The sequence below is a fragment of the Maylandia zebra genome, linkage group LG1, assembly GCF_041146795.1.
Source record: "Maylandia zebra isolate NMK-2024a linkage group LG1, Mzebra_GT3a, whole genome shotgun sequence".
NCBI lineage: Eukaryota > Metazoa > Chordata > Actinopteri > Cichliformes > Cichlidae > Maylandia > Maylandia zebra.
In genome coordinates this window covers 15131334-15149856 of record NC_135167.1, presented here as the reverse complement: position 1 = coordinate 15149856, position 18523 = coordinate 15131334, and the positions used below count along the sequence as shown (strand labels likewise).

General features: G+C 39.6%; 1 protein-coding gene across 1 annotated transcript; it reads right to left on the bottom strand.

Moving 5' to 3' along the window:
* Window positions 1-2020: 2020 nt before the first annotated feature.
* Window positions 2021-17629, bottom strand: LOC101474522 (potassium channel subfamily K member 2-like). Its single transcript, XM_004539492.2, has 9 exons — window positions 17317-17629; window positions 13951-14057; window positions 13712-13824; window positions 12537-12627; window positions 11553-11670; window positions 10829-10989; window positions 8445-8631; window positions 8202-8341; window positions 2021-6392 (listed from the first exon to the last, which is right to left on the bottom strand). Coding segments are annotated over exons 1-9 (1254 nt in total). The 5' UTR covers window positions 17318-17629; the 3' UTR covers window positions 2021-6056.
* Window positions 17630-18523: the final 894 nt, after the last annotated feature.

Sequence of the window (18523 nt, the reverse complement as noted above, 5' to 3'; positions counted from 1 at the left end):
TTCTTAGAGAGAAAATTTGCACGTGTTGGCTTTCACTGAGGTGTCTCTGTGCTCCTCTTGGACGAGGATAATACGTTCACCTAGACACAGAGTGTGTGAGCTATTTTTAACAGCCACCATCACTGGGTCCCTTTTTTTACAGCACCTTTCTAAGCAAATAATTGCCTGTGCACGAGGAGAGCTAAAAATGGAAACCATTAGAACAGAATTAACATAAAAGCCAGTGGATGCTCCGGTTCATCGGACTTCTGTAGATTTACCTTCAACGAAAGAATTAGAACAACATTTACACTGGACCTACGTGCTCTGTAGATATGTGTTGTATTTAACAATGACCCAAGGTTTTGTTGATTTCTTGAGAATTTAACTTTTACTCTCAAATGTAACACATGCAGAGGAACTACTTTTAAACAGATGGGGACAAATTAATTTTAGAATATGCATTTTCTTTTTTGATATGGCAAATTACAGCAATGGTTAATTAGTGGTTTCTTTGTTGCTACATAGTGCAGGATGGGTAGTTCGGTTTCTTTGATTTCTGAAGAATTTGGTCTGGTTTTATTTGGGGAGGGTGTTAGCTGCAGAGACATATTGTATAGGAAACTGACGAGCACAGTGTCTTTCTAAATGCAATGTGCTGATTAATGCAGATTATTCCTTCAACTTACAGTAGCATAAACAGTTTTGTTTTGTGTGTTTTCATGTGTAAGTTGACCTATAAAGCTACACCCTTTTTGAGCAGGATGTGACCTTTCCCAGTGTTCAACTGCCCAAAAGTCCACAGTGTAGTAGAGAAAGGGTTACTCACTGAGCATCAAATTCAGGTTGTATGTATGAAAAAACAAACAAACTTGAATGCATAGGCTTAATGTACTTTGCACCCTGCAGCTGTTTTCAGTTCTAAATTACTTATACCTGATGATGTGCACACAACTACTGCGGGGGTGTCAAACTCAATTTCACTAAGGACCACACTGGGAAATGAACCTAGACATGTTTAGATTAATGACATGCTGTAATTTAATCTAAAAATAAAAACATCCTGAATAATACAGTTACATATAATCCCCATAAGGGGCTCGATAGGAATTCAGCCCCTTAGTCAAAGAAAAAAAAAACCTTAATATTGTCCTTGTGCACGTTTCTTAAAGTTTCACTCAGTCTGTTTCATAAGACTGAATACAAAAAATGAATGGTTGTGTTGGGAGAACAATGAAGATATTTCGCCATTTACTTTACGTCTTGTATACAGTTATTTGGTGCACATAAAAATGTGCACATTTGCAGAAAGATAAACAGACATAAAAACCAGATGCCGAACTTAAACTGAATGATTCACCTGACATTTCCTCTTTACAGTTGCTTCATTTTGAGATTCAGCTTGTGCTTTTTCATGCAGCTGCATGGCACTTACTGACTCTGTTGCCCCAGTGGTGCATAATTGTATGAGACTGACTTATCAGATACATGGGCTTTTCTTTACACTTAAAATTGCCTGTGCAACCGGTCTGTTCTATGTTTTGTCTGAATGAATGAAGGGTAATGCTGTAGGTGATGTCAGATGCCAGAGAACTGGTGGAAAGAAAGCGAATGGTAGCTTAGAATTTAACAAATGTTTTTTCAAGCTTCAATTATATCAAACTGACAAATAACTAACCACATCTGCTTAATTCTCAGACAATCCACAAAGCGGTGCGGCTTCGTAGCTTACCAAAGTCGTACTAAAACATTTTTTGACAGATTTTTGCGCGCCGTGTACCGCATAAAAACGGTTCGAGGTCAGTAAGCACAACCTGAAGTTATACATAAGGCGCACCGGAATATAAGGCACACCGTCGATGTTTGAGAAAATTAAGTGCGCCTTATAGTGCAGAAAATAAATATATATATATATATGTACACATATATATTCACAGAATTGGCTACAAAAGCTGAGCACCTTGAATTACACACTGGACAGAGTAATTGTTGAAAGTCGGTATATTTTCACTTCGTATGTCATACAAAAATCTTTGTCACATTCGAGATTAGCTCTACAGACATTTTCTTGTTATAACATTGTGTTCTTCCAGACTCATTAGTGTCGAGTAATTTCACCAGAGTGTAGAAAAATACATTCATCATCATAAAAAGATGAACATATCTAGAATTGAATAAAAACAATGTAAAGGTTAGTTTATTTAAAAACACAAAAAAAAGACAAAGCAAACAGATGAGGCAACATCAGATTACTACTTCCGTTCACTGTTAGTACCTAACCACACAGATTTTAGGTTAGTACAGAAACAAAAACACATCTATAGAAAATTCAAAACATTTTCTTAATCTGTTCCACTAGCATGTCCAGTGGGTGTATAACCAAAGTCCTTACATAATCTCTAAAGACAATCCATATTATTTATTAATACAAGCTTCTTAGGACTCCAAAAAAAATCTAATAATTGGTACTTTGCTAGATTATTGTAGCAGATATAATCTAATATATTCTGGTATTACACTTTTATCTAACAGTCACAGTTTATCTTTGGTAATACAGAAATTGCAGGCTGGGTTACAGAATCATAATCTTTTTCTTGTCACAATTATTAGCTCAATTCAAACTCACTTAATTGTTCGATCTTGTTTGTCTGATTATTATTTCAACCCAGTTTATCTGTATGTTTTGTTTTTCATGCTCTTCTTGTATGTTACAACAATCTGAGAATTAAGTCCTCTTCCTTGGATTATTTGTGAGTGAGAAGTTCGTGTGTTAAACCATGCAGTTGTCACTAATGCCACTTCACAATAACAGTCACCACCTTCTGACCGGATGGATAGGTTTGCTCTCAAGCCTGCAGCACAGTGTTACGTTCAAAGGCAGCAGCATAAAAGTGCATTTTCAATGGCAGGTGTACACACATGGAAAAAGCACTGTGCACATTCACTCCAAAACCTTCATCTTGTCCTCAACAAGGCAAATTCACTTCCATTACATCGCTACAGTGTAAACACAAATGGTTTGATATTTCATGCCTCAAAAACAATTTCCACTTTTCCTATTTAAGAGCTCACACATATCCACGTTAAATTATATCTTTAAAATTGCAAACACAATATATGTCTTGCACACAAATAAAGATGATTAACACTTTTTGCAGTCTAACAGTTGTCTGCAAGAAAGGTTTTGACACATGCAGTATAAAAAAAAGGCATTCACTGTGAATTATGTTAGCTTTGGATTGTCACCCCAATACGTCATCAGAAAAAAATGTATGTTGTTTGACAATAAAATAAAATACACAATTACCTGATTGAAAACAAAAGAATCACCAGTATTTGGGGGAACTGTGTCGCATACGGTTAGCTCCATATGTATTTCTTGGTACACCACCACAGCGGATTTTAAATCAAATAACCAGCATCTGACTGACTTTCAGCTTTAATTCAAGGGGTTTAACAAATACATTAACTGTTTAGGAGTTTCAAAATTTTTTAGAAGATTTTCAGAGGTTCAAAAATAATGGGATAACCCAGTTATTTAATGGCCAGGTGAGGAAATTTTCTTAATTATTTCTTTACATCTCCAGAAAATAAAAGATTTGGATTTGACTCCAAGTGTTGCCATCGTTAGGTAAAAATTTACCTCTCGGAGAGATCGCAAAAACTTTACTACTGGCCAAATCAACAATCTGGTACAGAAGGCATGCACTGGCCATCTCAGCAACACCAAAAGATAACTAACATGTATGATGACAGAATTATTTCTTTGATTAAGAAAAACAACTTTCAAGTAGATATTACTTTCAGAGTGTAAACTCAAGAGATGCTTTTAAGGTGCAAATCACTGATTGCAAGGATAGGAAAGCCACATTGGACTCCCTAACCCCACAAAATGGACTTAGATTAATAGATTAACTAAACAAAAGAGAAGAGGTAGGAAGATAAAAGTAAGGAGAAAGAGAGAAATGGCTCATGGTCTGAAGTGTAGCACGTCATCTGCCAGACACGGGGGAGGTGATGTTATGGCATTGGCATGAATGTCTGCTAGTGGAACCTGATCACTAGTGTTTATTGACAATGCAACTGCTCTGATCTCAACCCAGCAGCAGGTGCTTTTAGCTTTTAATAAGTAAATGCAAAACGAAATGCACAAAAGACCCACAAACAATCAGCAACTGAAGGTAGTTGCAGTAAAGGCACAGCAGAACATCTCCAGGAAAAAAAACACAGTGTTTGAAGATGTTCATGAGTTCTACACTTTAGGCACTCATTGACTGCAAAGACTTTCATCCAACTATTAAAAAAGACTGTAGAAAAATGGCTGTAGTTCCTAAAGAGTAAAAGTTTTGTAAACCTCTTAAATTAAAGTCTGCACTTCAATCACATCTTTAGTGTTGAATTTAAAATCCAGAGGTGATGTACAGAGGCAGAATAACAAAGCTGTCTCCAAATACTTTTGGACCTTACTCTATGCGTATATATATTTACGGTTACAACTATGTGGGCATTGCATCATTGAAAAGTAACTGGTACAGTACACCATAACATATGAATATTTTCCACATCCAAACACAGATACAAATTCTACTGATACAGAAGACAGACTGAATGAATGTGATGGCGAATGACCGAGCTCTGTACTCCATATGTAGCAATGTTCCTTAAATGGAGTTTACCAGTTTGGAATGGCTTACTGCTGCAGATAAAGCGTCCAGTCTTTAACATATCACCATGCAACTCACTGAACTGGTGCAAAATCGATAGTCCTCTTCACTTCACTTTGTGTTGTGTTTGGTCTTGTGGGCAAAGTGAAGAGTTTGAGGCACTGCAGTGGTCTGATAAATCTTCATAGAGCCACTTGTTTTGAAAAAAATACATCTGCTGTAAAATCACTGCATTATTTTTATGCCCTTTCCTTAAAAATGAGAGGAGCTTCGTAAGTACAAAGCATGCCCTCTATTAAAACACATCATTAACATGAAAGCATCATATAAAGATTAGCAGTAAAAGTCAAGACCGAACCACAAATAACTGGCTATCGCGATTTTTTTTAAAAACTGCAATTAAAAATCGTGGAAAAAGTAATGGCTTGTGGGTAATTATTAAACTGAACGAACTGAACTAAACATGCAAAATACATTTATACATTTAACAACATCATGTGGAATCAATAACACTGATCAAGTAACAGTACTGCTTTTTGGTATTACAGTGACTCCACTGTAATAGTTGAATGATCATAGTCACAGTCATGCCTGCCTGAGCTGCTCTTTAAAACATACATAGTCAGCTAAAGCTTCGGATTAAAAAATACGCTGTACATGCTTTTAAGTACCTTTTTGTGCAGAATTAAAACTGCAAATATTTCACTCTTGACAACAATAGTAGAAAATTACACAAACATGCTCCCATAGGGATTTACTTCTAAATACAGAAGGCCCCTACTACAATCTACAGACATCCTTCTCATCAGATTGACTGACTTTTACAATTCTAATGCCAGTATGTTTTTCTAAATATACGCCTCTTAAATGGTGTTCATGGTCTTTGTTAACAGCAGGCTGTGATTGTCATTATCATAACAGCAGCACAGTGACTAACTACGTCCTGGGTTTATTACGAGCCAGGGACCTTTGTTGGATATTATACTCCTCTGTCTCTCATTAACGCCTGCTTGCCTCTAGACTGACTGAGCAATAGTGAAAAAAACAAAGCAAAAACAAATATGTTTAGTTGTTTCAGTTATGAAGACAGACAGATGCAGATTTCCAGATTTCCTAGCTTTTCAGTATGTCCTTAAATGTAACTTCTGTAAGATTTAGTTGACAAACACCAAAAAATACAGTTCTGTATGTTGTTCACGCTCTTTCATTGTTGGGGTTGAGGATGGTAAAGTGGAATATGTGTGCAAGTGTTATCAAGCAAGGCTTTGACTCCTCTTTCACGTTGAAGATGTCTTCTGCTGGGGCCACTTTCAATATTTTGATTTCTGAATTCTCAAGCAATGCCTTGTACCACCAGTTATGACAAACAGAGAGACCTTGGAAGGATCTTGAGAGGTGCCGACAGTCCTTCTGCTACTTGAGGTGCTCAATAATTGAGATCTCGCCTCTCTCCAGATCCGGTCCGTTCAAGACCAAAGCGCCATTTATGGCCGAAGGTGTCGATCCGTGCAGTCCGGCCTCCTTCTCGTTTTTGTCCCGTTCATTGTTGAAATTGACAGACACAACCCGCTTGGGCAGGGTGACCTCGGGAGCCGGGCTAAATCCCAGCTCTGAGGACAGCTTGCGTTTGATTGATGCAGCACGCTGGAACTTGTCATGGATCTCAATGCTAACACGACGACGGGTTTCTTTGAACTCTGCAGAGACATTTGCCGTCCACTCTGCAGCATGCGCCCGGATCTCTCCAACCTGCAATGACACAAAGATATAAAGAGGTCAGTAGAAATGCATTAGGATGACAGGAGACACATGAAAGCCAGCAACAAAAAGACTTTCACAGGTTTACTTTTGTGGTTTTTATCTGATAACAATGAAGGTAATATTTGCACACCTATTTAAAATATACTTCACCATCACCGTCTCATCCTCAGGTGTATCTAATATATCAGGGGTCTCCAACTCCAGGCCTCGAGGGCCGGTGTCCTGCAGGTTTTAGATATAACCGTGGGTCAACACACCTGAGTCACATGATTAGTTTGTTACCAGGCCTCTGGAGAACTTCAGGACATGTTGAGGAGGTAATTTAGCCATTTGAATGGGCTGTGTTGGACCAAGGACACATCTAAAACCTGCAGGACACCAGCCCTCGAGGCCTGGAGTTGGAGACCCCTGTAATATATAATCAAGCATGTATTTTGTGTTGCTGATATAAACAGGACTCATCTTCATGTATATTTACTACAGAGTTGCTGTTGTGATTCTTTGATAGCTCTTTTCGACTGCAAAGTATAGCTCACTTTCTTTCTGTGTGTTTATTCTATATTCATTACAAGTGTGAGTGCATGTTTGTTGTTTTCTGATCATTCTGATGTTTAAAGCTCAGATGTTCGTCTTTGTTGTATTTCCAGATTCTTGTTTACTATTCTAGTACTGTGAATCTTAGTTCTGCTAACACTGAGTTTTAATTTAGTGTTACAATATTATGGTCGGGTTTCTGTCTTGACTTTGTTATTGATGCCTCCAAAGAGTTTCTCTGTATCATGTTATTCTTAGTTTTTTGTCTCTTACTGGTTATCTTTTTGGTTATTTCCTGTTTTACTTTGATAGTTAGTCGTCTCTGGAGCCTTGCTTTTACTTCTCCCCACGACTGTCTTGATTTGTCAGCACAAATTCCTCATTTATACCAGCTGTGTATAAATAGTCCTGCCTTCAGTCTTTGTGTCAGTGTGTGTGTGTGTGTGTGTGTGTGTGTGTGTGTGTGTGTGCGTGCGCGTGTGTGTGTGTGTGTGCACTGCAGCCATACAATTTATGGATAATAAGATCCACAGAGCCATTCTGCTACCCCATCTGGCCAAAAATGAAATCTCTTGAAGATAGTGATAATGTCTGTGCGTCTAACTGCATCTGCGGTGACTTATGATAATAACACGCCTGCATCTACAGACCAGTGAGATGGCATATCACAGCAGGACTGCAAGATGTGATTATGTAATTGTGCTCTTGACAAAAATGTGACTTTCACACTCCAGAGGATGTTTTTGATAATAACTGGTAAAAATGTATGAAAAATTCTTTATTCATGCTCACCAGCAAAATTCAGGTAGCACAAACAACACAGCTGTATCACTCAGAAGGAGACCCTGACAGTTTTTTAATAAAAGGCTGGAAATGTCCAGAAGTTCCTTTTTGGAAACAAGGTTGGATTTATTTTGATAATCTCTGTTATATTTAGTATTAAAGTCATTTGATATTAAGCTTCATCATCACACATTGTCTAAATGATCTCTATTTCCCTCTGGGGATGATCACAATAAGATCCAGTGCTTGTGTTTTGATGGCAGTGAGTCGATTGGATTAGAAAACAGTCGTATCACTGAAATAACGTTAAACAGAGGGCAAAAGTTGAAGTGGCGATATGGCATAATGTAGCTCGAATAATGAGTGTCATTGTACAGAAAAAGGCACATGGTGACAGGTACACATAAAGCTGATAAAAGGAACTAAAACAAGCTGCAAAAAGTTAGATGAAGCAGAAAATAGAAACCGAGGGTATCGTACCTCTTCTTTTGTTCTCTTGGAGATGACTTTCAGCCAGTCTCCAATCATACTGAGGATAGCAGCAAAGTAGGCCAGCCCAACCAGAATCCAGAACCACACGACTGGTTTGTAGTAGTCCATGTACTCAATATCTGACCCACCTACACACACACACACACAGAGATTAACGAGACGGATCAACATGACTCAGAGAACCAGGTCCAAACTGTGTCTTAGCATTAAATCACTGGTTGTGCTTTTTACCTGCCACAAAGTCCCCAAAACCAATAGTAGTCAAGGTGATGACGACAAAGTACAGGGACTCCAGCGCAGACCAGCCCTCGATGTGTTTAAAGATGGCTGCCGGGAGGGCCACAAACAGCAGGCAGCCAAACAGCACGAACAGCAGCGTGGATATGACCCAGATCTTTGTCTGACTGATCTCCCCATGCTACACGGGAAAGAAAAGGACATCATTCAAATACTCAACATAAACTTTGTGTGTCTGCAGGCAGGGAGAATCCAGACATTAAGTATTCAGATCTCAAAGGTATAATACTGGATTAGATTCCTGCACTTGACATCACACTCAAATAAAAGTACAAAAGTGTCACCAAAGGAAAAGATGAAAAATGAAAGAACTCAGTAGATGTTGATGTGGAGGTTGTGTTAATCTATGTACACAAGGCTGGCTCCAGTTACTTCTAATTACTCCAGTCTACCTGTGAAACTGCATTTAGTCAGAATTAAGCTGTAGTATTACTCAGTCGAAAATGTTAATTCTGTGGAAACCTGTGTAATGACAATATTTCATATAAAATAAAAGACAACGTGTTTCTCTCTCAGGTTAAACAGCTAAAGTCATTAAGGATTATTATAAGGATTATTATCTGGTAAGCATTAATGTTTGCAGAGTTGAGATGTTTAAGGTGGGACCAAAGTGGAGGACTGACTGATAATAATAATAAAACAGACTGTTAAACAGAATACTCTGAAGTGAAATGCCAAATTAGCCTGACGCTGTTAGCAGTAATGGCATTATTCCATAAATTGGTCCCGTGGGTGCAGCTGAAGAGAAAAGACATTCACTGAGGATAATGCTGCAGTCTCACACAGTCTGCACTGAGCAATCAGGCTTTCATAGTCACACAGGCACTTACACAATGAACTTTTGTCTTCTTTCCTTAATCACAATATCCATTACTCAGTCCCTCGGGTGCCCTGAGAGCAGCGGGAGGAGGAAATCATTCCAAAGTATGTTTCTGTTTTCAGATTTCTGCTCCTTCAAGACTACAAAACATATTATTCACACCAGCTACTTGAACTTTGAAGACGTGACTGCGAGCTGAGTCACCTTTGTCTCTCTTAATAGATCTGCAGGCTTTTTTTGCAACATGTGAGAAGAATGTGACAACACGATAAATGAACGAATCAGCTTGAAAATGAGTGCCCTGCAACGACAAATACAAAGAGATCTTTTTCTAATTTGGATGAGCATCAGGTGTTTTAATGAGCACCGACTCCAAAATAAAGGAAATGATTTGTTTGTGTTCATGTGTGTGCCTTCTTCTGCATTCCCCTGTCCCTAACTTCTTAGTAAGTGTTTTAACACTTAAAAACACAAGTTAGTTAAACTTGAGGGATGGCACAAACCATTGTGAATTTATCTCCTTCGGTGCAAATGAAGCAACAAAGATGCTCCTAAGAGGCAACAAGAACAAAACCCCCCAAAAGGGAGTGATTTTGCAGGTGCTTGCTCTATCTTTATTCCTGATTCAGTTTTCTCTAGTGTTATTCTTGTGTTGTTAGTGTCTTTTTTAATGCTGGTAGGATGAGACTGAACCTGCTGCCCATTCATCTTATACAGAGAGTCCAGCCATTGCGAGAAGGTTTGCTGTGTCCCTCAGCACAGAGTAGACAAAAATACCAGGAAAATACCAGAAGACGGGCCGTTAATGAAATAACACATGGAGACATGGCATCAACCCAGCAGCAGGACCGTTAGCTACTCCACTGCGTGAGCAGGAACAGGAAAAGGCACTGCTAGAAATGAGAAATGACTCTTCAGAAATGACAGCAGGTTCACACTGAGCATATGTGACAGGCATAAAAAAAGGCCTGGAGATGCCGTGGCAAACGTTATGATGCTTGCAACATCAGCTCTGAAGAGGATTGAAGTCTTTCTAATTCCTTGCACTAAATGGACAAGCTCCAGACTGCATATCTCAACTTCTTCCTAAACAAACTGCTGTTCACTGTCTTCGTTCACAAGCTTAAAATCTATTAGCTGTCCCCTCATACAAAAGTGAGGACTGTGGTGGATAGAGCCTTTCAGTCTGTGGCACCAAGGCTCTGGAACAGTTTACCAATCCAGCTCTGTTTGTCTGACTCTGTGAAGTCTTTGAAAGAAACAGTTCAAAACTTTTCTGTTTTTTCAGGTCATTTTTAAGCAATAAATTGCAAAAAAGAAGAGCCAGATGTTGCGAATATGATACAAAATCAAACTCATATATGCAAATTAATACTGAATTATTGTTTTGTGAGAAGGTTCAGTAAAAGCTCTTCAAAATATTTACATTTTCTGGGAATTATTTTCTGGTTCAGGCTTTGAAAGTTTAATGTGATTGTGTTTGATGCTCCACACTCACCACGAACATCTTCTCCACTTTGTCAATGCCCTTGCCAAATATGGTGCCGAGCTGGTCTCCTACACCGGCCAAAAGGAAGCCAAACAGCGGTATCCCTAACAAAGCATAGACAATGCAGAATATTCTCCCGCCTTCGGTGTGGGGAGAGATGTTCCCAAAACCTGCGAAGAGGACACATCACCAGTGATTTGATGATTTGAATCCCGGTATTCGCTGCATGAAGACTGCATTTGTGAATTTGTTTGGAAGATATCCAACCACTACACTCGAAACACTGCTGGATAGATAGTGAAATATATTAGCTGCGTTTTTAAATTACACTTCTATAACACTGCATGTTTCAATTTTTTCCATTTTTGAATATATTCTATCTAATTACAAAAAAGAGTTAATATAACTCAACTAAGGTGGAATTACAGTGTCATGCAAGTAGAAATGGCCACTGTGTTGAAAGTGAGGAGAGTTTAAGAAATCTATACACATGCATGCACAAAGGAAATGTATGGGGAAAGTAAGTGTGCTAGTTTGATTATATCCACAAAGCAGATGTATAATCAATAACTAAAGAAAGGTCACTGTTATGTAGCTAACTGTAAGAGCTATATTTAGAGGACTGTCAACTCAAAAGTAAACATAAATTAATTAAAAACGGAAAATATACAATGTGGTTCTTTCGGTCTGAACATAGATGCTCTTTGTGTGAGTGTATGTGTGTGTTTCCTACCAATGGTTGTGATGACAGTCCCAGCAAAGAAGAAGGCAGAGCTCAGGTCCCACAGGCTGCTGTTGTTGGTCATTGTTCCTGCAGGGTTTACTCCTGAACGGATGGCGGACACAACTTGCTAAAAGGTAGAGAGAAAGAAAAAGACAGCCAGAGTCACAGACAGCAACAAAATAAAGTACGACTATTAAAATACAAGATACGGGAAAATAAGATTATGAATATAAACATAAATATGATTGTTTACAGTTTACATCAGCAGATGGAGTAAGCGATAACAGGGTGAATTAATTAGAGGTGATATTGCAGATCTCCTGTCTGGTAAGCTGGGATGGCATTCGAGTATTATACATGATAAAGTGTTGTTGTGTGTGGGCACAGCTTTAAAATGTATTTAAACATCATCCCTGCAGAATGAGGAGTCATTCAGTCTAAAAGCCACAGGCAGAAAAGATCTCCTGTAGCGCTCAAACCTGCACGTCAAAGCAGCCTCTTACTGTGAGTGCTGCAAAGACCAATCAGGGTCCCATGCATTGTTGGATTGTCCCTAATGCTGAAGAGTTTCATCAGCATCCTCCTCTCAGACATCCGTAAATTAAAAACCTACTATAAGACACTTTTCTTTACAGATGTGCAGGAATGTGTTTTTGTGCTTACCTGTGTAACAAATTAAAGAAGGAAAATATATGAAATATCATTGTAAACGACGCAAATATCTACAAGTGATAAAGAAAATACATTATCTTGAGTGAATTTAAGAATTTCTGATTTTGTTGGGCCATAGCTGGAAGACCAAGCAAACAGCAAGAGTCTGAAACAGAGCAGAAACTCTCGGTATCTCAGACGCTCTTCCTTTTAAAGCTAAAGGAGCTGTCCATGGTGCTGAAACCAGTGCTGCTGTGCTGAATCATAGTAGGGTACAGTACATACGCTGCTCTACTTAATGCATGAGTTTTAACATTAATATTAATGTCAGGTTAGTCTTACCTTAACCAGCTCCTCCAGCTGGCTCTGGTTGACACAGGAGTGTCTGGAAAGGAACTGCAGCTTCTGGGACAGGATGGCCAAACGCTGTTCACTATTAGAAAGAGGAAAAGTACTATTATGTCAACTGAACAAAGTTTGATTTGGTTTATAAACATCAAAGACTAATGGAATTATATATATGACAGCCTAAATATTTTAGAGTAGGACTAATATGCTCAGTATTTCTGTATTGCTCATGGGAATCATTTGGGGGCTTTCCTACTTTGGTGAAATAAATAATCTCAGTCGTGTCTTTGTTAACTGTGGGAAACGAAGAGTTCACAGCCAAATATACAGCACAGGATACTGGGAAAAATCAAATCTTTATTACCAGGCTGAGGCCATACATGGAAGGTCAGTCACTCTGGCAAACAAATCTGGCAGATAGAAGATCAGAAGCAAGATCCAACAAAATAGGCAAAAGATCACTCACATCCGGTCAGAAGTAGTAAGAACACAAAGGCACAAAGAGTACAACAAAACACGAGGAGCAGCAGGGCGTGTCTACAAGGGTTGTTTTTATGAAGACAGCACAGTCTGGAAAATGGGAAGTAAAGAAGTTGGGCTACGGATACCAAGGTAAGTGACTGAACAGAGATAAAGAGCTGGAAAGTGAGCAAAAGCTGGAAGCAGGAAGTGTATGACAAACAGATATTTCAAAATATAACAGGAAGTGAAAACACAGAAATCCAAACACGTGATATGAAACTAACACAGAAGCCCAAAAATTAAGTGTAGTAGAACTGTACATGTTTTAATGACTCAGTCAGTTTCATGCTCCCAATCAAGAGCAGAAAGTACTAGCACAGACTTGTATATATTCTTTAGTCATCTGTGTTGAAGACTGCATTAAACTAGGGCTGTTTCAGGAAGTGCACTACAGGGCACCCAGTGGTGAGCTGAAAATACATAAAGCTAAAAGTTTACATCTAAACATTTATGACTTTAATAAACATAACATTTAATATATTTTTACTTTAAATAAATATTCATAGAAGATCAAGCACACCGTACTTATTTGTAGGGTCTTAACCTTTGCGTTCATTGCCACAGATTGGAGAGGAGCAGTTATGCGAGTCGTGGGACAGCTAAATAGATGGATGGATGACTGGCCTACCTCTCTTTAACCTGCTTACCTCTCATGGGGCTGCTCCAGGGATCTGAAGACTGCTGCTCCCATCACCAGGTACAGAACCACCAAAAGAAAGATGGCTGTCACCGTCTTCCACTTCATCACTGTGGCAACCACCTGCAACACTTCAGCTTGTTAATCAAACCATATACATACCTGCATGCAAGAGGTGTCCCAAAATAAACTACAATGACACCACAGGGTGTAACAAAAATCCTGTGGAAACATCTCATTTGTCCTCACCTCGCTCTCCTCCGGAGGCGTCAGTGTCATTGGCTTTGTGGAGAAGGAGAGGCGGGGCTTAGTGTTGTGAGTGGCGGATTTAGGGTCCAATAAGTCTGGAGCTGCCACTACCAGGGGAAATGAGAAAATGGCATTCAATTATTTTCCCTCCCATGCACTTTTCTCCCTGCCTGTCTCTGCTCATACATGCTCCAGTCAACAGATTTAGCTTGTTAATTTTAGAAAGCCTTATGAATAAATCACCAGCAAAACTTTGAAGTGGTTGCTACATGCTAACACTGGAAAAGGGCTGAGTCGGGCCCTTAAGTTGAGTTTAGCTACACCCGCGTGTGTAACACGTATCTGTGCTTTTATAAAATCTAACATATGATGAATGATGTGCATCTTAAATATAGACAAATATAGTGAGAGTATGAAGGCTATGACTTTCTAAAAGAGCAATAGAAAAGCAAGGGCGAATGTTGCTAAAGATACCGCAAGAGGAAAAAAAGGTGCTGAGGCCTTTGTAGAAGAAGTGTTTTAAATTATGAAATGTACGTAAAATCAATTCACTCTGCAAATCCTGAAAGAATTAGCATAAAACCATTGTTGTATCAGCTGTTTTATTCTGCTGTAGTTTGTATGCACTTTGCATGTTTCTTTAATTTCCTATAAAGGGGACCTATTCTAATGGTTTCCCACCCTACAGTATTTTTATACCTGGACTCTCCTAAAGTAAATGGTAAATGGCCTGTATTTGTATAGCGCTTTTACTAGTCCCCTCTAGGGACCCCAAAGCGCTTTACACACCCAGTCATCCACCCATTCACACACTGGTGGAGGCAAACTACAGTTGTAGCCACAGCTGCCAGACTGACAGAAGACTGACAGAAGCAAGGCTGCCATGTCGCGCCATCGGCCCTTCTGGCCAACACCAGTAGGCGGTAGGTGAAGTGTCTTGCCCAAGGACACAACGACCGAGACTGTCCAAGCCGGGGCTCAAACCGGCAACCTTCCGATTACAAGGCGAACTCCCAACTCTTGAGCCACGATCAAAGTAGAGTTTCATGATTCACAGCTGTTGTACTCATGGCCAGAGCAGTGTGCTGGGGAGGACCATATTAGGGATATCCTCTCTCTGTGGCGTTATTTAGACCCAAACCCAAAAAACACTGTCTTGAACTGGATGCCAAGTTTAAAATCTGAGCTGTTGAGCTGGTCTGACTGATTCAGCTGCTGATATACTGGGATTTTCCCAATCTCTTGGGTTTATAGAGAATAGTTTAAAAAAGAAAAAAGTGATTGTCAGTTCTCAGGACAAAAATACCTATATGATGCCAGAGGTCAGAGGAGAATGTAACAGCAACCAAGGTATGCAGAAGAACATGTACAACATGTCAAACCTTGAAGCCAAAGGGCTATAGCAGCAGAAGACTGCACCAGGTATCACTCCTGTCAGCTAAGAACAGAAAATCGAGGCTACAGTTCTAATATGATTGGGAAAATGATTTCTGCTGCAACCTTTGGATGAAAACATGGATCCATCATGCAGTGTATCATGAATTCAAGCTGGTGGTGGGGGGATGGTGTGTGGAGAAATTTCCCTGGCACACTTTGGGCCCCTTAGTACCAACTGTTTAAACAAGTTGGTACAAACATTATGTGTAAACCCTAGAGATTAAATGGCACTGTATACCCGAGTATTGTTCTTAACTATGTCCTAAAAATATTCCTTCATGATCACAGCCATCTTTTAATGGCTGCTTCGAGCAAGATAGCGTACCAGAGTTCAAATCATGTCAAACTGGTTTCTTGAACATGACACTGTACTCAAAAGCCCTCCACAGTCACCAGATCTCAATCCACTAGAGCACCTTCGAGACGCTATCATGTCAATATGGACCAACACGAGGAGTGTTTCCAGCAGCTTGTTGAATCAATGCCATAAAGAATTAAGACAACTCTGATGTGACCTCTCCAGAGTGTACTCTGCCTCTTGCCTTGTGACAGCTGGGTCAAGCAACCATGAAAACAGTTAAGAAAATGGATAAATGGATGGCTAAAATAAGGGGTAATAAGTCCTGATTGATTATGCTGTAATTGCAAAGATAATACATTCTTTTTCTTTCCAAACTTTGCTTTCTTGTCTCCCGGGAGGAGACACAAATCCCACTGGGTTTGAGTCAGGAAGGGCATCTGGGGTAAAAGCTCTGCCAAATCAAACACTGTAGTGACCCACTGTGAATAAAGGAGCAGCCGAAAGCAGCTTCCTTTCCTTTTTCTTTTGTGACCAGGACAATGGCATTTGTAAATGTAATTATTTCCCACACAGAATGGAATACGCCTCACATTTAACATTCATCTTAAATGATATGTAGTTACAAAACAAATCTTATAAAATAAGACAACAAGCAGATGAATAATATATATTTTCTCTATTCCTATCTAACATAACAGTTAATACACAGGACCTAAAACTACATTACAAAATGTGATATCCACTTAAAATGTTCATTGTCTTGGTTCTTTACTACACTTAACAGTCCTAATAATTGGCAAGGAAAGTATGTTCTGGGTTAAAGAGCACGGAGCTGAAGAGAAGAGAAGGCAAGACTGGTTTAGGCACATTTTCTACTGGAAATATTAAAAATGTTAAGAAAAGTTCATTAATAGTTCCTCAAATAATTGCAGTTCACACAAATACAACAAAAATAGATGAAATCAGACAAAACTGCAACATTTTCAAATTCTTTTAAATGTTTTTCTTTATATATAGATTTATAAACAAAAACTGTATCAGGAGAAAAATAAAATATATTAAAAATAAAAAGGTCAGAAGCGTCCATCCTGATCACGTGCACTGCTGACCTACCGTTTATCTTAGAAGCACTCCTCTTCCTTCCGATAGTGTCTTAGGCAAAAGTTAAACCATCCCCCTCTCTGTGATCATCAGTGTAGGGTTTGTTAATATAATGTTAGCAGTGAACACATGAATCATGGATTCTCTTTGACGGGATTAGTTTTCGAAATAAAAAAGGAATTCAAAAAGCCTTTTTTCTGGCAAGCTGAGACAGTTTAGCTGAATAAATATTTAGTGAAACAAAGCAAACACGTGCATGCAGCTGTGCAGGAAGGAGTCAAGACTTAGTCACACATAGGAACTCATAAACACACACTTCAGCCTCTCCTCTCACTGTAGGTGGATAATTAAGAACAGTCTGCCGAGTTTTGCGTAAGTTTTGGGACTCCGAGTTAGTTTTTGTGAAATTTGGGGTGAATCTGAGGTGTGGGTGATGCTGGTGTAACATTTTTTTTTCACAAACTTCATGAGGTTATGAAGAAGTTTCAGGATAAGTTTTCTCCCATACAAACTGTGAATTCACTTACTCCTTGTTGCCTATCCGATGCCCTCCGCTCTCCTCTTCTCCTCGTCCGAGGCTCTCACTGCGTTCGGGGGAATCTTTCCTCTTCTGCGTGTCTCCTCCCTGCGGTGCTGAAGAGGGGGGACGAACTGGCGCTCCGTTTTCCCTCTGCTGTTCTACTTTTACCGCTGATGGGACGATAGTGTTGAGTCTGCACCTTTCTCTTACTGTCTCCGCGCGCAATTCCAAAGGGTTTCCTCCGGTGTGTCTTTGTCGTTTGTTATTCTCGCTGCTGTTTCTGCTCTGGAGCATCCACTGCGCTCTGTCTGCGCTCTGGCTTTTTGAGCGCACCGCTGGACCGGCGGAATAACACCGAGAGAAAGGAGGGGTTGGAGTGGGGTGGAGTAAGGACAGGGGTGGATGTGCAGGACACAGGGAGGTGCTTACTGCCCAGGGAGGTTTCTAGAGGATTTGAGGAGTTCCAATAAATGTGCAGCGAATCTGCTGCACGTTTTTTTTTTTTTTGTCATGATTCTGACTGCTGATCGATACCGGAGCAACATGCCTGAAGCTTATGCACAAAAGGCAGACGCTGCCTGGTGATGGCCATGTGGTGATTCCCTGGGGCTGAAAAACTAAAGTAAGAAAAAGAAAAGAAAAGCAGAATTACTTCTTTGCTCCCTACAACCTGGTACAAGATAAGATACATTTCTTTATAGACAGTTTTTTCCCCTTCATAATGGTAGGTGAGGCCTCACTTCTGCTAATTTGAGTAACTAAATTCAGTTAACTGTTTTTGACTCCAACTCCAGGCCTCAAGGGCCGGTGTTTAGCAGGCTTTAGATATCACCCTGGGTCAACACACCTGAATCAAATGATTAGTTCATTGCCAGGCCTCTGGAGAACTTAGAGACACGCTGAGTAGGAAATTTAACCATGTAAATCAGCTGTACTGGATCGAGGATCAAGGACACATCTAAAAACCTGCAGGACACCTGCCCTTGAGGCCTGGAGTTCCCTACCCCTGCATTAGGTAATAGTACCTGGTAACAGGTACCTTTTTAGTAACCACTCAGCAAGTGTTCCAAGCAATCTGACGCAATCATAAATGTGATGTCAACAGACTGCATGCCACGATTGGCTGATCAGTGGCATTGCTCATGAGAGCGTTTCCTTCATGAAAATCAAAACCACATTTACCTGGCAAAGTAGGTAATAGCTACACAAAAAAC